The following is an 18,958-nucleotide window of genomic DNA, read 5'->3' on the forward strand; positions in this document are numbered from 1 at the left end:
AGGCACCGGCGAGATTCGAACTCACGATCTCCTGTTTACTAAACAGGCGCTTTAACCAACTAAGCCACGGCGCCGATGGAAACACACGGAACCCCCCTAATATTCGCGGACTTTTGAAAAGACCGAAAGCATCTCTCTTTGTACGCACAGACTTTGTCGGCGCTGCATTTCCTCGTGCGAATCAGGGAAGTAGCGACAGTGGTACTTCTTACGGCCAGGTGATTTCCGATGGAAGCCACGTTCTTAAATTTTCCGCCGTAGACGGCACGAAAAGCGCTAATTAAGATTAGCGGCACGTATTGGAGGTGTTAAGGAAACATTTATGGGTTACCTACGACGCACAGCTTTCCTTGATTGGCAGAGATGTTTTGAGAGAGATAGGGCTCACTGGTCACTTTTCTGTGTACACGTGTAATGATTACTTTGACGGCACATGAGTGCGGGCAGATAAACATTCCTTTGAACAAGTATGTGGATGGTACTCAAGGGATGTGCCGCTGAATGTGTCGCTAATGGCTTCCCAGGGTTACAGTTGGCTAAGCACTGCTTCTCACTATAGTACCTAAAACTGTCTTTCAATGCTCAACTGTACCCATGCATCCAGGTTATCGCTTCCACATTTGTGGAAAAAAAAGCCCTGTGCTGTGCGATTTTAAGGGAAGGTAACAAAGTTCAGTTTGTTGAAATAAATTCGGAGCCCTCCAGTACACATCTATTTTTCATTTTCATCTTTCGTTCCCTCCTCCATTCATTCCTTCACGGTGTAGTTGAGATGTCCCGCGAGAAATGGGAGAGCTATGCGCCTTTTCATTACTATTGCGAACTCTTGTGGGCATTTCACCTAAGGCATTTACTCTCAAATTTCAACCTATGCTGCCCTTAGACTGTTTAGTGTATATAGACTGTCAAAGTTTTTGCAAAAGTATAACACGCTCCTTCTCGTCAACTATAAAGTTAATTTCAATGTAAATACGCTCATCAATGTTTTCATTTATTCATGCGTGCAGCGTATTGCATCGCGTGAAGAATATACTTTATTCTTCAGTGAGAAACATTGGGAAGTAAATAAAGAAGTAGAATAATTAAGACGCCCGGTGGAACGCTCAGCATTATGCTGCAACATCTTGTGCCCTGTAACGGTGTTGAAGTTGGTGGTGCTGGTGACCTGTAACATCGTTTTGTGTACAGCAAGAGCTCTGTGAAATTATAGTAACGCGCCAACATTTTCACGTCCAGGAGTAGCTCCCGAGCAACTTAAAGAATCCGGGGATTGGCTAAGCCAAGTGTAACCACTGAAAGTATTTTATGCGGCCCGGAAATCTCATCTACGTTCTCAAAAGATACAGCGTAAGGATAGTTTCTAGAATGCAATAACTAATATTGTGATAAGACTCCGCCTTTGTTTTCAAATCAAGGCCTAGCAATACACTTTCGTTTTCATAACCAACACACAGTAGAGTTTTCTGTGCAACCGAATTTCTTGTGTTGCGTCGATGTATTGCGCTCCTCCTTAGACTCTAGATGAACTCGGTACTGTGGATGCTATGGTCGACACCGTGACACTCCAGCTGCCGTCAGAATCTCCGTTGTCTGCCGCAGAAGCACAATGTACGCCACTATTGCTCCAATCACCTGGAAAAGTAAAGGCAGAACAAGTACGTGAAGACAATATTCGTCAGCCTCACCGTGCGCAAAAAATGTTGGCTCCTCGAAGACTGCTTCCCTTCTGCATATAATCGAGTTTAGGGCGAGCTTTTTCCTTCTTGTTTTACGCGTAGATAGTACTTTACAAAACAGTACCCATATTTGTACGTCTGCTTAAGAATGCAGAATAGTTGCTACAGGTCCTGAAAATGAGACGATTTGTTCGAATCTACAGAAAAGTACAAAAGCACAAATGAGTTGCTGATGCGATTTCATTACCACTCTTACTGAGACAAAATTTGACAGAACGGTTACCACTGTTTAGCGCGAGTTTCAGCGACAGCTTTTAAGGTGTTTATACTTTAGGATAGGTTATGTAGAATAATATGATAGCGACCTCCCTTATCTATAGTTTCAGGGCACTGTTTTTTGTAGGAGGACACAGGGGCACAATAAAAGACACGGATATAGAATGTGGGAATCTTGGCTTTCCGCCGTCGCCTTTGCGCGGCTGTTCCGGCTTCCCGCGTTGTTTCTCCTCTTTCCCTTGCTCCCGCCTCAGGCGGTGGAGAGGCGGCTGGGTGACTAATCACTGTCATTTAGCCACAGCTCCGCCCCGGTTCCCCAAGGGCCTTTGCCATTGGCGCCTTTTGGCGGGAAGTCGGGATCCGCTGGGCGGCCGCGCACCGCGCGACCGTCCGAGCGGGGCCGAGAGAGAGAGATCCCTCCGAGACAGCGTAAGGTGCGTACGTTACTGTTTGTCCGTGCCGGCCTTTGCCGTTCGGACCAGTGCTTACTCGAGCTCGCCCGCACGTGTCCTCTGACCTGCAGCGGCTCGAGCCTGTCCAGCGGGGTCCAGCGACCTCCGACAGGCGTACCTTGCGTTGATTGCCCACTCTCTCTCGCAACCGGCCCAACGGTCGACACGAGAGAGAGATCACAGCACTGCCGCGGGGACATTCTCCTGCAGCGGCGTGCTAGCGGCGCACATTGCTCGAGTCGCTTCGTGCGCGCAGCGGAGCCTTGCTCCTCGCGCGCCCCCGGGACGGGGTGACGATTGAGTGCGTGTGTACTGCTGAAGGACGACGTGAATAAACGTCTCCTTGGTGAACTTGGAGGCCTATTTCTTTGCGGCGAATCGCTCTCCTCCCAGCGGAGGTTGAGTGCGCTGCAGCGGTGTCCCAGTGTGTGTGTGGTGACGGCTGATCGGGGCCCTTGGCTCGCGCGAAGCTCGAACCCGCGGTGGGTGGTGGCCTGTGTCCACTTAGAAACCCACAAGAAGTAGACAAGGACGAGCGCTGTGTCCTGTGTCCTTCTGAATAGTTATGAACCAACACGCCCAAATACAAGTACGACTGTTTTTTGTTTTCTACACATAGCTGTTTTTTTCTAGGTCTGCTCTACAGTACTCCGCTGCTCTAGAAGCACAGCGTTGCCGGTGATCTTTTTGGGCAGCGCGTTTCACAGCAGGTGCCGCACATGTAGCGTGCTACATTCCTCCGCTCTCACCATACTATTCGTACTCTTCCCACGGTAACCGGTAACGGATGGTTACCGTGGTACGCCTTCCTGCACTCTCGCTACACACAAACTGCAACCCTCCTTATTCTCCTAGGATAACTGCTCTCCGGTTGTCTCCCATGGTAACCCGTACCGGTTGCGCGTTCTCACGCTCTCGCCATACCTTGCTCCTTCTACGGTAATCATCCTACAGTTGGTATTTCTACGCTTCCGCCATGCCCTCCTTCTTCTAAGGTAACCGCATTCCGGACGGTTACCGTAGTAATCATTCTCTAGTTAAGCCTTCCTAAGGTCTCGCCATAACGTCTCCTTCAATGGTAACTCTTCTCGTCTTTCCAGGGCAACTATTTTCCGGGTGGTTTCCATGGAAACGCACCCACCGGTTACGCCGACGACTACGACGTGAAACCTCGGAACGGGCGCCTGACAGCTATCGCTGTAAAAAAGTAATCTTCGGGACAATGAGCCTAACATGTAATCTTCAGGGCAGAGCTATCTTCTTTAGCGTATGCCACTTTCACAGAACTAATCCATGCAGCCGCTCAGGATATAACAAAATGAGCCTTGAGTCCATTGTGAAGTGCATTGGTTCGTTAGGAATCTCAGCAGTTTTATTCACAAACAAGAATCTAAAGTAAAAAAATATGCTCGGCGAAATGACTTGTCGCACCACATTTTCATCGAGTGCGGATCTTTAACTTCTCGACCGGAACCATTCTTAACGAGTAGCCTTTATACGTACGAGCGTTTTTGAAAGAAGGACGGTAGAAAAGCATTTTGCTGCTTATATTAGAATTGAGAGCATGCCATTTGCAAAAAGTAACGCGCAAGATCCACTTACACCAGCCACCATTGACGGCTCGATAGCGAGGAATCCACCGAGACAGTTCTTGAAATCATCGGTGTCCACACATTGTAGCACCATCAGAACCTGCACAGGACAATTTACTCATGTGTTGTCATTGTGAGTTTGCAGTGCGCATATTCAGTTCCTTTCTTTTTATTTTTCAGAAACTTCTGGTTTGTCATCTGGGCTAAAAGCTGTCATGTCATCTTGACAAGGCCCAGGGCCCAATGCACAACAAGGCAGGACATACTATACAAGGTATCATAAAGTAAATATACAGTACAATAACGTAATACATAAATTTATAGCACATATGTGAACAAGTGAAAAATTCAGTGTAACAGGGACATGTATAAATGTGAGGAGTAAGACATAGATATAAGGCATAAAAGACAGAAAATCTGGGTAAAAGGAAATAAATAACAATCATTAAATTCTAAAGGGACAAAAAGTACTGCCGCAATTGGTTAAGGTTGGGGCTGGTAAATTTCTCGTATTCATTGAGTACTAGGGGAAGGTTAAGTTTCACGGACTGACGTTTGCCTGATGTTCCTGCTGCTAGATCCAGCCCTCTCTCCATCTTTCAGATCTATACCCTTTCTGTCAGTGCAGGGTGGCCAACAGGAACACCCGTCTGATCAACCACCCTGCATTCCTTTTTCTCTTTCACGGTTTCCATTATTCAGTTGGCACCCTAGCTATGAATAGGCTTGGCGAAATTCAGAACATTAAAGAATACGAAACAGCTAGAAATGCTTCTGGTTAATATCTGCGGCTTTTGTACGCAGTCATTTAATGTTTCCGTGCTTGTTAGCAAACCAACGATAGCATAAACTCAGCAATTAAACACTGCAATCGCAAATTAAGTAACTGTGCACTCACACGTTCTGAAATACCGGCAGGGGCTCCTTCTGGTAGCTCGAAGGTCTGCACGGTGTACCGTATCTTAGCAACCTGTAAGGCACGACGGAAAAAAAACTAGGAGTGATCAAGAGGATTAATGCGGAGGAAATTCGATAGTATTCTTCTTGCAGTTGCTATTCTCTCGAATTTCTGACTCTGTCCCAACTCTGAGCTTATGTCTTTCCCTCCTCAGTCTATTCCAATTCTTATTAAGTTCGAATTCCAACAACGCAACTACACAATATGCGTCATATTGTTAGATCGCGGCGGGTTCTCATAACACTACCGACGCCGTGACGCTGCGGTTAAGCGAAGCGCCATTGCACAGCAAGTGGCTGTTTCAAACACAGCCACCGGTAGGGCTTGAATTCTCAAGCTGCTCTTTCCGCCAAACTCATTATTTGACACATAGTTCTCAGGAAGACTGCCTATTTTGCACGCAGCCCTGTAGTTGTCCGGGTCATTTCCTTCTAAGCCACTTTCATATTTCCTGTGTCATTCTTCTTCCGGCGTCTCCCTCTCCCCCTCCCTTCCTACAAGTGGTGAGGGGAGAGGGAAGGTTGACCAGTGGCAGGTGATGAGAGGAAAACTTCCTAAACAGCACCTGCCGCGGCTCGCTGATGGAGTTTGTAAGGTGCCGAAGCCGCCGCACAGTTGTCGGCTTCATGGCCCACCTAAGGATATCTCAATAAAATAAAAAAATGGCTGTGGCTTAGCTTGGTTAAGCCCGGTAATTGCGAATGCAATATCCGTACCTACGCCATGGTTCAGCAGGCAGTGTAGGTGGTGGTGGTGCTTGTGGTTAGACTTGTGGTGATGCATCGGTTATACAATCCAATCCAATCCAATCCAATATGCTGATATGGTAGCTACCGGCCTCGCTACGAGACGGGCTGAAAGTGCAACTAGTATTGCTTTCACAATAAAATATGACAATTACACATTCGTGATAATACGGATGCTGAGCGCTAGCTCGCTTCCCGCTGTGCTTTTGAGATGTTTATTTTGGACATTTATGCCTTTGAACGAATCACGGTCCAGTACCTGAGGATCCTGGCAGATTTCACGGTAGAAGTTTGCTTGGTACTTGAAGATCTTGCTATCTTTAAATGGCATCTGGGAGACCGAGCACCCGCACCTTATACATTTCGCATCCGTACATTGATCGCTTGATCGCGCCGTGAACGACTATGTCAACGCCGTGGCCCATACACCGCTTGTACCTTTTCCCACTTGCGAGCCCAAGCCGCTCATTTACGCACCACGGCCTTCACACGAGCCTCTGCACGACATTGGTCTTACATACGAACTTAAATCTCATAAGGCAAATCTAGGATTTACAGTGAAACGTGAGCGCGCCACAGGTATGAGGCAACGTGCAATGAAATTTAAAAAACTGGCGGCCGCCCCCGCAACCATCGCCTAGCGACAAAAGAAAGCAACTTTGAGGCGGCCTCAACCCGCCGCGGTGGCTCAGTGGTTAAGGCGCTCGTCTAACGACCAGGAGTACCCGGGTTCGAACCCGACCGTGGCGGCCGCGTTTGGATAGAGCGAAACACAAAGGCGCCCGTGTGCTGTGCGATGTCAGTGCACGTTAAAGATCCCCAGGTGGTCGAAATTATTCCGGAGGCCTCCACTGTAGCACCTCTATCTCTCTTTCTTCTTTCACTCCCACCTTCTTCCCTTCCCTTGTGGCACGGTTTAGGTGTCCACCGAGATAGTAATCTAGATAGTAATGTGTTCTTTGTTGCTTTCGCTATCTTCTCGTTTTGAAGCAAGCATTCCCAAAGGTACATGCCAGTCGAGGACTATAGTACCTGGCGCTTGATCCGTTGCCACGCCAATACAGGCCACATCAGGTTGACCACCTGAAGCAGCGCCCAACCGGCGAAGTAGATTCGGGTCCTGGGGCTGAGTGTCGTACCCGTAGAGGAGCAGTGGACAGCCACACTCATATTGATGGCATTGGTGGCCAAGGCGAAAACGAATCCCAAAGAGACGATGCGCGAGGCCAGACGGGACGCCGCCTTGACGCGTTCTAGGTTGCTCTTCGTTGTATCCATTTGTCTTATTATCCTGCAAAAAAAAAAAATCAGTAGCGTGGGCCAGTTGGCAACAAGGACCACGAGATGGTCAAGCGGTTTTCATGTCAAGCACCGAATAATTTTTTTCTTGGGTCCAAAACGTTATGCCTGTCATGTTTGGAGAAAACGATACATATTCGAAGAGCCTTTCATGTGTTTCTGTACCCATAATCATAGAAAAAAAAAACAAATTTTACACCACAGAAGAAATCAAAACTTTAGTGGCGAGCATACGTAGCGGTGGCACGCAGGTCTAGGCTGCGAGAAAATGACGAAAGCTTCATAACTTTTTGAGCATTTGATAACCTTTCTTGCTGTCATGTCATGCACTAAACACAGCAATAAATTTCACGATGTCGCATGCGATCCTTTTTGTTGATGTGCCATTAAATCCAAGGTACCAAACCTGAAAGTCAACACCGCAAACAAACGTTTTTTTTTTTGCTTGCTTTACGTTTATTTGCATCTGAGTGGGAGGGGGGGGGGGGGAGGTTGATTATTGAAGAAAATTCACTGGACTGGTTTTAGAAAGTTTAGAGGAGTTGGAACATGCATAAAACCATCATGGAAATAAATATTTTGCGGAATAGAGAAAATTTGCACTCACCTTTGAGGGGAAGCTTCCGTACAGTTCATGGCCCTGTCTAGATCACGACCAATGGCGTTCAGGTAACACCTTTAAGCAGCATCGAAAAATGAACAGGGTCCTGAATTGCCACGTCATGATTGGCACACGTATAGTGTTCTGTGCTCTTATGCGTAAAAAGTACACTAAATATTTATATCCCTACCAACAACATGCAGCTGACAGTTTACAGATCCTTATGAACAAAGCTATAAAATCAATTACTTAGTCATATCTCATCCGTGGGTTCAGTGTGGAAGCGCTTGAAATACGTTGTGATAATTATTTTATTTAGCCAACTTGTCAATTATGCGCAGTTTCGTTACGTTTCCAATGTGCCCTTTCTTTTCCGTGTCGCGGGCTTCAGCGTGAGAGCATTTCAAAGCTGTATTAATACTTACTACAACTCTGACTATGTGCTTTGTTGTAATCTTTTTATTTCTTCTCCGTCACAGCCCTCTTATCATGGTTAATAGGAAGAATAAATAAGCAAAGAAGTAAACACTTAAAGAGAAATAAATTTGTTTGATTACTTCAACGCTGAACTTCTATCACGGAGAATAGAAATGACAAATGAGGGCAGGACAATGGCAGGTTAAGGCTAATGGGCTCCTGGTATAAGGTGCTGCAGATAGGGATAGTGTATAAGCGTTTATTTATGGGCGTTTCACTTCGCCTGCTTAGGCAGGAAGAAGATAATGGGATGAAAATGTGAGGAGATTAAGCAAGGCAGCAGGGAAGCAGAAATCAAAGTGAACATGACACCCAACAAAGCAGGTCAGCTGGTCAGCCACCGTAATCAATGTGTATGTAATGCAATAGACAAAAAACATAATTTCTTTGCCATCGTTACACACAGCTTGGCATTAATATATGCAGAATAATTATTAGGGCACACATTACACATTGTGCCTTCAAAATTCAAGCCATTGGTCATGATCTAAATATAATTAAATTTTCATCGCCCATGCGATGTTTCATTATTTTAGATAGCCGGTGCGTACGCCGTCATTGTGCGGTTTAAGACGACATTATGATCTAAGACACACGCTTTAGTGAAAGACGCCGGGTAGGTTTCGACCCCATTTGATTCTTTGACATGCACCCAGGCGTCAATGCACCCATGTACCCCGCCGCTGCGGCTAGAGTCGAAATCACAAACTCAGGTAAATCAGCTAAACACTATGCTCATAAAAGCACCATGTCAGAAATTTTAACTGAAAACTAAGCAGAAAGCATTTGTTTACGCCTACACATAACATAGAAAGTTCATATTTTCGTAACAACTTTATACGAGGGTAGTAGTAACTTCTTGTCTCAAACCTGAGAGTCCTTGCGAAGTATGCCATCCATAGTCTTGGTATCATTACCCAGACAGACAACTGAATGACGCCGTAGTACTTCAGTGCTAATACAATGCTGTGGATGAACGGCGAGATCTTGGCAAAACTTTCCAGAATCTCCACATCGAGACCTCCACCGGTATTAAAGAAGAAAGACCACGAAGATCCGAACACCTGAAAAATAGAATTTTTTTTTTCGATGTCAAACACAAAGGCAGACATTGGCAGTTCGTATTGCAGTTAGAATAAAAAAGTTAATGCTTGCAGATTAAAGACGTTCTGGAAATTTTAGAGTAGAACTTTTATACTTTCATGATTAACTTTTAAGGCGAAAGCATTCTATGTCCAATTAGCCAAAGGCCAGCGTTCTTCGCCTTCCATGGCACGAAATTCCTCAGTGATGTCACCATGCTCTCGCACAACGTCAGCAGTAGACCATAAGATATTGACACCTACAGCAAAGAAGAAAAAATAAAATTTGTTACGAAGTTGAGGTTTTATGGAACCAAGGACTTTCAGATTGCGAGGCAAGCCCGCATCCCATCTTCGACGAAACTCGGTTACTTCTTGGCGAATAAAGTTAAAGTTAGCGCCTGTCCTGTCCACTTCTGTGTCATCCGTGTCCTTTTTACGCTATGTTTTCGAAGAAAGTTAAACCTATTCTATGAGTTTCCTTACGACTGTATGCTAATTAGTAGGTGTGTCGTTAAGAAGGAATCTTTAATGAGCCTCTCAACAGAGCTCACTTTGAGACCATGCTTACGAATTCAAAGCACGTAAGCAGTCTTAAGTGCACTCTATAACTTTGTAGCGAAAGCTACATTGGCCACGAACTTGCGATTTCGTTGTGGCGGCGCTCTGAGGAGGCATAGAGACCGACCTTGAGCCAACGCCTAGCAACCGCCGCAGCTGGCGGACACCGCGCGCTCGTCGCGCCATCTGGCATGACGTCACACCGCGCGCCTCTCCGCGGAGCCGCCTCCGCCGTTTGGTATGACGTCACACCGCTTGCCTCGTCGTTGCGCTCGCCTCCACTCGCTTCGCCAGCTGTGTCGCATGCCTGATAACATGTCGGAGACTAACCAAGGCTAACCAAGCTATGCCTTAGCTTTCGCTACGTGTATCCTGGAATAGCCGAGCTGAGCCACTGCCCAATTTTTTTCATTCAAATCCAAAGTTTGGGAGCTATCAAGAAACTTTCCTCGCTATTCTAGAGCTTCCCATCCTATCACCCTAAATAGTTGGGTCTGCTTGTTACGAGCGCTGCCAGAAGACAATGGCGACCGAACGAGCTGCTCATGACAATTTGGAGAACATACATTAACTTGGGTCTGGCAACTCAATTTCCCGCATCCTCTCAACTTCCCATATCCTCACTCGAACTTCGCAAAGACTGCTGGAAGATCGGGTTGACGTTACATAACGTAAGAAATGTGGTGAAACATTTTTTTTTTTGCTTCCAGTTCAATGTGAGCGCTTCTGTTTCTCTTGAAATAACTGACCCCTAGTTGGTAATAATAATAACAACAATAATAATGGTTTATTTCCATCACCATACAGTTTTGGAGGGGATAGGAATAAAAGCGGTTATCGCTTGACAAGGTTCCCACCCCCTGTACACAAGTGGGCAGTGGCATGCAACGGCACTTCTCAGAAAAAAACAGCCAGCAGACAAATACACAATCACCAGCGTTTGTAGAAAATCCACATGGTATGAAGCAATAACAATAAGAGCAACAATAAAAAACACTGTTATAAAGATTATAACAACAAGAGCAACCAATACATGGAAAAAAATGTTTAAAGTATGAATACTAGGAAAATGTGGCTTCAGAAATAAAGTAGTCGAGGAGGTCAGAGTAGCTAACGTTTCCTGTGTCAATATTTGCAGCAATTAATCAATTCAGGGGTGAGAGAAGTTTCAATGTTACCATTTGGCGTCCATAGTTTGTTCTTACTATAGGTACTACACATGCGACGGCGTGGGTATGTGCTTTGAAATAACTGAATCGGGGCTAAGTTAGATATATTTGTCATGCATCTTCTTTGTTCTATTTTATAGGTGCGCAATAGTTTATAAGCACACAGGTTTGAAAACGTTAATAATCTTGTGCTTGTGCTAATGCACTAGACCCAGTGAAAGAACTTACTTGCCATGCTATCATGCTGTAGGCATATCGAACCGCCATCCTGGCCTCTTCCGGGGGCAAAGTGAATCGTTCCTCGATGGCATAGCATGCTCGGATGAGTTCCACGTAGAGCGAGCCGGAGATGAAGGCCAGTGTGCCGTTGAAGAGGGCGTTGACCTCCGCCAACACCAGGAAGAGCATCAGGTAGGCCGTGTAGAGCAGGTACTTGCCGGACTCATCGAGCATCACTTCGACCATCGTCTTAGACACGCGGATGCTGACACCTGAGGGAAGACGGGACGTGACTTTTTTGATGAGCGAAGCAGTAGGGAAATGAGAGGTAGAACCACGTTAGAATCATGGCATGGCGCCACGATCATTCCTTTAAAATCAAATAGATCAGGTGTAAAACGAACTTCTTCAAGACGTCCTTCTTCCCCCAAACAATTCGCGAGTGACATAAACTCCCACATGATGTTGTTACCATTACCTCCACTGATGTATTTTTTCCCTTCGCGAAATATGAATTGTAATTAGTGCCTTGTTTCTTCAATGATTGTAAAAGCGATGCCTGTATGCTTGTTTGACTGTAAATTCAGTTGCTTGCCTATATTTTTTTATCCGCATTTCCTGCCTTCTCGACTGTGTTAGAGTTGTCTTGCCCCCCCCCCCCCCCCCCCCCCCGCCCCCCTCCACGCTCCCCCACCCACTGTAGTGCCTCTCGGCGCTGTGGGCATAGTAAAAAATAAATAAATAATTAAATTGAAATGCACAATACACTGAATACATTACATAGCTTCTTTACAGAATGAACAGATGAGCAACTTGGATTCCGTTCGCTATCGCAAGAAGAAAGGGCCGAGTGGTGATGTGCTTATAGAGTGTGACAGGAGTATAGTTTTGAGAAGTGTCTGTTTATCGCATCAATCGCGGGGATTGTTGCATATGCACCTGGAAGTATGCGTCTATGACGGTCGACTTGGACAGCAGGGATATGCATACCAAAACCATTCTAAACCAACGCATTTTTGAACGGGACCAAGTTTATGAACGCAATTTTTTTTCACGTATTTTGAAATTTTACTATAACAATCAATATATCGTCAGATCTTCCGTCGGCAGACTTGCATTTTTTTGGCTATTAACGTTCTCACCATCGTCAAAAACATTCTCCATTGCTTTCCTATGGCAGTCTGAACTACTCGATTCGGGCGATGAAAAAAATACACAAAATTTTGCTACATATCGGAAGAACGGGCTATTATCTTAACTATTTTCATATCAGTACCTTATCGTTTTTAAATATTCAAAACGTTTGTTGAGGCACGTTGGACACGGGTGCAACTAAGTGTATGTGCGTATGCGTATGTATTTGCGGAATTGTTTTGTGAGAAGGGGTTTTCTGTCGTCATGATGCCCTGAGCTGCTTGCCAGGTGGATTCACTAGTTAACCTCTCCAAATTTCTTATAAGTCGGCCTCCTTGTCATCCGGAGTCGAAGAGAGACACCCACTTATTCTTTTCTTTTTTTTAGGGGGGGGGGGGGGGGGGGGGGGGGGGCTAGTATAGTGGGAGAAAGTTTTTTGACGCCCCTTATGGCCTCAATGCGATGGACCGGTGTAGTAAGGTGATGTGGTATGCCCTACTCACACTTACCCCCGTTTATCTATAACCAGTTCTATGATTTAGGGTCCCGAAGAGCGGCCATGTTTTAGTTTAAATATACAGAAAAAGAAGAAGCGCGTATGCATGTAATTAAATGGCTGTGGTCTCCTTTTGAATATGTAGGCATTTTCCAGGACGACGGAGTAGCCCTGATTTGACTGTGAAATGTGAGGTAACCTTGGAGTTCGTGACGAAACAAGCGTGTGCAGTTACCGCATCCATGCTCGGAGAGTTCGTCGCCCAAAGACCTCACGTTCTAACCGTTTATGAAGAAACAGGTCATGAACTACGCTTGGCCGTGAATTGCATCATCTGAGAGAGCAGGCGAGGGAAGGGAAACGAGGGGCTTTTTATGACATACATATGAAGGAAGCCAAAAATCACAGAAACGAAGAAGCTTAGGGGAATGTGTCTATCATTATTATTTTTTTGCTTGCGTGCTTATCAGTGGGGACATATTAATGTACTTGTTCTATCGCCAGAAAGATAGTTGATTACGAAGTAGAACAAAATAACACACCCCATGCTCCGACCATGCTCCACAACCCATGACCTCCGATTTTCGCGTCCGGTACTCTACCAACTGAACTACGGTGGCGGCTGTCCAATCTTCTTTCGGAGGTAGTTATGTGTATTGTAACCGAACCGTGCGAGTGTTCACCAGCGCCACCCTCCTCCATAGCAGCGGACGTAGTACAGTCTTTGTCAAAAGTTTAGAGCCCAGGGGGTTCGCTCGTAAGCCTTGCAGTGGGCCTCCTGAAGCATTCGTGGAAGTTCTATTTATTGGAGGATGCAGGACCAGAAATCTTCTTACCTTCAAAAAATTTGGAGTACTGGAGATGCATTGCTAACCACGTAGTGTGGCTCAGAACCAAACCTTCTGGGCTCCAAACTTTTGACAAAGACTGTACGTCCCCTATCACAACGAGTGCCAACTAGGAACGGGGTTCGAACGGTGAGGGCGGAAGCTAGTCGAGAACCCTCTTATGCTAACTGTGGCATCAAGACTGCCAGAACCTAGGCTTTCGTTAGCTATTGAGGATTCAAGGAAAAGAAATGAGGGGCTCGTTACACACATATCAAGGAAGTCAACGGTCACCAAAACCAAGGAGCATACTGGAGTGCTTCTATCACCTGAGAGAGTCACGACAATACACGGCAAAGTTAACACTTTTGTGTTTACTTCGCCCCTTAAAATAGGTGTAAATGACATAAATACTTCTGTTCCTCTCTAGAGAGGTGACTAAGAGTATAACGAATCACTCAAAATGGCTTCGCCCGTATCCAGCAGGGATAAGCTGTTGATATTTCCTTCCTTACAAACGTCACTGATCAATGCAATTCTTTGCCTAAGTCTTTTGTTCTATGCGGGGCACCTATTTTCGAGCAGAACCTATAATTACAATCTGCGTGTAAATTTTCCTGTTTTGGCAGTACCGCTACCCGCAGCCTTAACAAACAAAAATTAAGTGAGAAACTTTTTAATCCTATTTGTCCATACCGAAAACTAGCGCGCGTTCATGATGTCATATGTAGACTATTTTCGTGGCCAACTTTTTTGGCCATCATTGACTGGCGCCATCTGTCAGACGCCAATAGCGATCAACGCTTTACTGATTGAAAATATTGAAAATATTTGCACTTGTAATCGAGAGAAATACTAAATCCATTCGTGAAATGGCTCTCAACGATGTTGACACAGGTGGTTAAGTCGTCCCACGCGCTGCATAATCTCGCTTATATAATGCTTCCTGAGCTCGCACCGAACGGTTTTGACGGCATTGGAAATCAGTGGGGTGTACCAAATATTCAAAATTCTAGCGGCAACTTTTACGCTCAGCGCCATGTGCCCCATGGTGGCAGCAGCATGAACTACAATGGCCGGTCCAGGTTGCCTGGGCTTGCACTGAGACTAAACATTCAGAGGAATGTAGTACATGCACAGGTGCTCACTGATGAAGGCGAGAAAGGAGACTGTGACGAAGCCGACGTAGAGGCTCGGCCTTTGGTAAGTGCCGACGTCAGCGAGGCTTCTGGAGCGGACGTTCCTGACCACATTGCAAGCGAACAAGGCGTGAAATGAGGCCACGACGCGGAAGCCGGCCAGGAACGGACTGTTCTCTCCAGCGGGAACGTCTTTGTTTGGGTTCTGCATGAGTAATAGAAACATTGGACGCACATTAAAAATATCCGCTCACATCATCAGGTACAGTCGGGAGCAATACGGGAGGGAACACACCTTGAGCATTGATTTATTGATGGCTCCATATATATATATATATATATATATATATATATATATATATATATATGACAATTTTTAATGCGAAAGCATTACTAGTCCCATTACTAGAAAAGCCGGCGGTGTGTGTGTGTGCGTGTGTACTCGCAAATGGTAGAGAATATCCCAGTTATGGCAAGAATAAATAGGGTGATGTCATCAAGCAGCTGCATGACTGACACAGCAAGCGGAGCAACGCCACTTCCGTCAATGACATACATTACTTTAATCTATATATACTCGCCACTGGCCGACCTCCGTGTGGAGCCAGTTTTCCCGACATCCGTACCAAAAGTGTGAAGCAACCGTTACTCGCACACGGTTCCGAGTGGTGTCACAGGATTTCTAGTTGGACATAGCTTACACTCGCTAGTCAAGTTAGAGGCTAATTTGCGACAGGGATTCGAACTGACGACGTAAGAACTTTCAATTGTATGCCATCCCAGACTTTCGTTTTAGAAGTGGGATGCATACACGTGTGTGTGTGTGTATGTGGGCGGCGTCATACATCGCGTCACCAGAAACGATGCAGACAGTGGAGCGCTGTGTCTTGAATGCATGCACAAACATGGCGAGTAAACAATACACCAAGGGACATTAATGCGTTCGCATTCCCACACGTAAGCAATCTTAATAGTCTCTGAATAATTTTTTTAACAAGTTTTTTTTTGTGCAAAATGTCTGTCATTCTCAAATTTAACGAAAAAATAACCGTACATTTTGCCATTCAGTGCGAAAATGTGCTCCCGCCATACTGCCCACTACTCTACGCGATTTTCAGCCGACCCTTTTTATCGGTTTTTTGAAAAATGTATTCGGGCATGCTGGTATGGGTGACTACGACACCCAGCCAACTGCTTGTCAGCACAGTTTAACCTGATATGTTGCTTCAGCACTTTGTTGGAGGCACGCCTTACGTTACGTTAACATCGCTTCAAAATACTGTTGTCATGAAGATGAAAAAAAAACAAGATATACCTAATTAAAACGTACACAAGCAAGATTAATTTTGTTTATACGTACAGCCGGCCAAATCTTTAGCTGGCGTGCGCGAAGGCCGCTTTTTCTGCGCTCGTGCGCTTTGTGACGAAGCAAACTTGGGGAAAGCTCAATATTAAGCAAGGTTGGTTTTGCCTTTACTACGTACAGGTGAATACCAACCTTTACCACCCGATTCTTGGCCGATCCCCCAGAGTGGGTATGTGCCATTCTGTCGTAGGCTACAACAACAACATTATGCAAGGGCTTAGTGAGCCTGTACTTAAATTTGATATCTTAGCACGTTTGCGCCGTCATAAGCTGCAGGAGCACGGAAAACGCGGCCGTCGCGCACGCCAGCTAAAGATTTGGCCGGCTGTACACGTCATAGGCAGTGCGGGGTTGATGCTCACGAAAAAATAAACTTTTTAGCTCCATGTTAACCTCACCGCTGCGGGTTACATTTCATTTTTTACAAACTCAAAAACAGTTTGGATTAATCTAAGCGCTCTATAGCTCTGGGAAGCGAGCAGAGCAAGATGGACATCTGGTTGACGGCAACGTTATCTTTTAAACGCCATCAAAGGCTAAGCTGACTTCTTAGCTGGACCTAGAAATATATATGTGCTTATGCCGTGGAAAGGAAGGGGCCATTCAGAGAAAATGGGAGAAAAATTCAGTTTAGAAAACCCAAGTTTAAATTAACCATTATGAAAGCTGTGGAACCATAACGGATGCTTGGAGCAGATTGTAGATATCTGTAGAAATTAGGACAAATGCTCCCAATAGTACACCTTCAATCGTTTCTGTGCCTGTCGCCTTAATAGAAAACTTACCCTCAATTCCTTTTTTAAAAGCAGGTGTGAGGGAAGTAATTTAGGAAGAGAAAAATTTCACCCTTCCTTAAGTGCAAGAAGTGCATTACTGACCTTCATCGGAACACCTTTCTGATGACAAAATAAAATCCTTGGCCTCCTTGGGGCTTTCACATATGCCGATTCAAAAGTCTTCCTTGAGGTGAAGCGCGGCTTCACAAGCACCGTGCTCGAACCTGTCTAGCCAGGCGACTCATTAGCTTTGCCCTGCTTGTGTGTGGCGAAGCTGCCTTCACTTTGAGAAACCTTGCCACCGATATTCATAAGAAATTCTGTCCGCTGGCTGCATTCAGTGATTGATACGGCCTCCGCTTGAAACGAGACGTACAAGGCATTTGTTGATGAATAGGAAGGTCTGCTTCCTTATTATGCAAGGCTCCTGCATAATGAGCGCACAAGGCCGACCACCTGCTTGATGAGCTCGGCGCGCACCTATAAAAATAAGGTAAGGGTTCCGGAATGATATTCAGGCGTGATTCATTTGCAGTGCCTGCCTGGAAACGAAATCATCATGGGGAGCTACACAGTTTGGGAGTTCCAACGGACTCTATCAACCCAAAGTTTGTGAATTAGATTCCAGCTGATGCATTTTTAAAAATAGTGCTTGCTTGTAAAGCCCAGAGGAATTCGTAGACGGCAGGGCCGTTGTAGACAACACATAAAAAAAGTGATGACCACTACCAACGAAATGCACTCCACCCCTTTCTTATTTTCCTACCTGCATCATTTTCATGTTTCGAATCGGCGGTCCCTACCAGTTCTAAATGGATGTATTTCCTCACCACTCCCACCACTTCGCTGCCTAACGGGCCCTGTGGTGTCGTTTCGAGAGCGCTGAACATTACTTTAGGTTTCTGAATATTTGTTTTTGGACCTACCCTCCTTCGTTCCCTGTCTAGGTTCTTATTCATGGTTTGCATTTCGTCCCCTGGGTTTCTTATAAACGCAATGCTATCGGTTCAAATTTTTAATAGTTAAAAGTTCGAAAAGCTTTCTTTTCTTTCTCAACCAATTAGCAATCAGTCAGCAGCACAACACTTTAGTAAATGTGGATCCCTTGGAAACACTAAACTGGAAACAAGTATTCATAGAGCTCGGCGAACCCGCCGCGTTGGCTCAGTGGTGACGGTGCTCGACTGCTGACCCGAAAGACGCAGGTTTGATCCCGGCCGCGGCGGCTGAATTTCGATGGAGGCGAAATTCTGGAGGCCCGTGTACTGTGCGATGTCAGTGCGCATTAAAGAACCCCAGGTGGTCGAAATTTCCGGAGCCCTTCACTACGTCATCCCTCACAGGCTGAGTCGCTTTGGGACGTTAAGCCCCATTCAATCAATAGAGCTTGGAGCGCTCTTATTTCAGCGTTATCTGTATCTGCCACATCCCGCTCGGAATCCAAGCTCGTCCCTTCGAACAATCACGTGAACATCTCGCCTTGCTGAACGCCGCGTTCAGTGGATGGCGCTCGCTTCACTGGCGGAGAGATGTCTACGCGTGTCGGCGCGCAGTTTAACTCGTTTCGTTGCAAGGGAAGCGCTGTGCGAATTTGTGGCAAGGGAAATCGCAAAGTCTGCGCGTTTCGCGTTTCTAGTAACATGTAGGAATGGAGAGTGTATTGAAGTGGTTGGGAAAGACGAGTTTAGACAATCTTGGAAGAGATGACGCTGGTGCCGCGATCAATTCAGCCAATGAGAGGCGAGTGACTGTGTTTGGTAAGCACCCAGCTAGCGTTGAGCCTCGCGGATGGCGCAAGATAGCGTAAAGATTGCCTGATTTTTTTTCTAACAGACTTCTGGATGAGCACGCTGACACAAACACACACACGCACGCACGCACGCACGCACGCACTCACGAATATACAAAAATATATCTGCGTTGCCATCGGCGCGGTCGATGTGAGATCCTTACATGAGCGGCGCAGAGTCTCAATGCTGACGTAAAAAGCAGCAGAGATGAGAGCATACAATACCGCCGCATGTCGTGAAGGCTGTTTATAGGGTTGCAACGAACGCGCCTTCAATAAACGTCAGCTGCGAACCATGAGAACAAAACTCCAAGTAAAAACAA

The 18,958-nt window shown here is 45.8% G+C and overlaps 1 protein-coding gene and 1 non-coding gene across 2 annotated transcripts; both read right to left on the reverse strand.

The window, feature by feature from the left end:
• Positions 1-74, reverse strand: TRNAT-AGU (transfer RNA threonine (anticodon AGU)). The gene has a single exon. It is a non-coding gene; the product is annotated as a tRNA-Thr (tRNA).
• A 1,468-nt stretch (positions 75-1,542) lies between these two features.
• On the reverse strand, positions 1,543-14,915 carry LOC149330157 (uncharacterized). The gene is made up of 8 exons (XM_089559383.1): positions 14,714-14,915; positions 11,118-11,380; positions 8,948-9,141; positions 6,733-6,991; positions 5,960-6,031; positions 4,895-4,966; positions 4,007-4,096; positions 1,543-1,632 (listed from the first exon to the last, which is right to left on the reverse strand). Exons 1-8 carry the CDS (start codon positions 14,913-14,915, stop codon positions 1,543-1,545), a joined length of 1,242 nt encoding a protein of 413 aa, XP_089415509.1.
• Positions 14,916-18,958: the final 4,043 nt, after the last annotated feature.

This window comes from Amblyomma mixtum, chromosome 9 (genome assembly GCF_055824585.1).
Source record: "Amblyomma mixtum isolate Tamu chromosome 9, ASM5582458v1, whole genome shotgun sequence".
Classification (NCBI taxonomy): Eukaryota; Metazoa; Arthropoda; class Arachnida; order Ixodida; family Ixodidae; genus Amblyomma; species Amblyomma mixtum.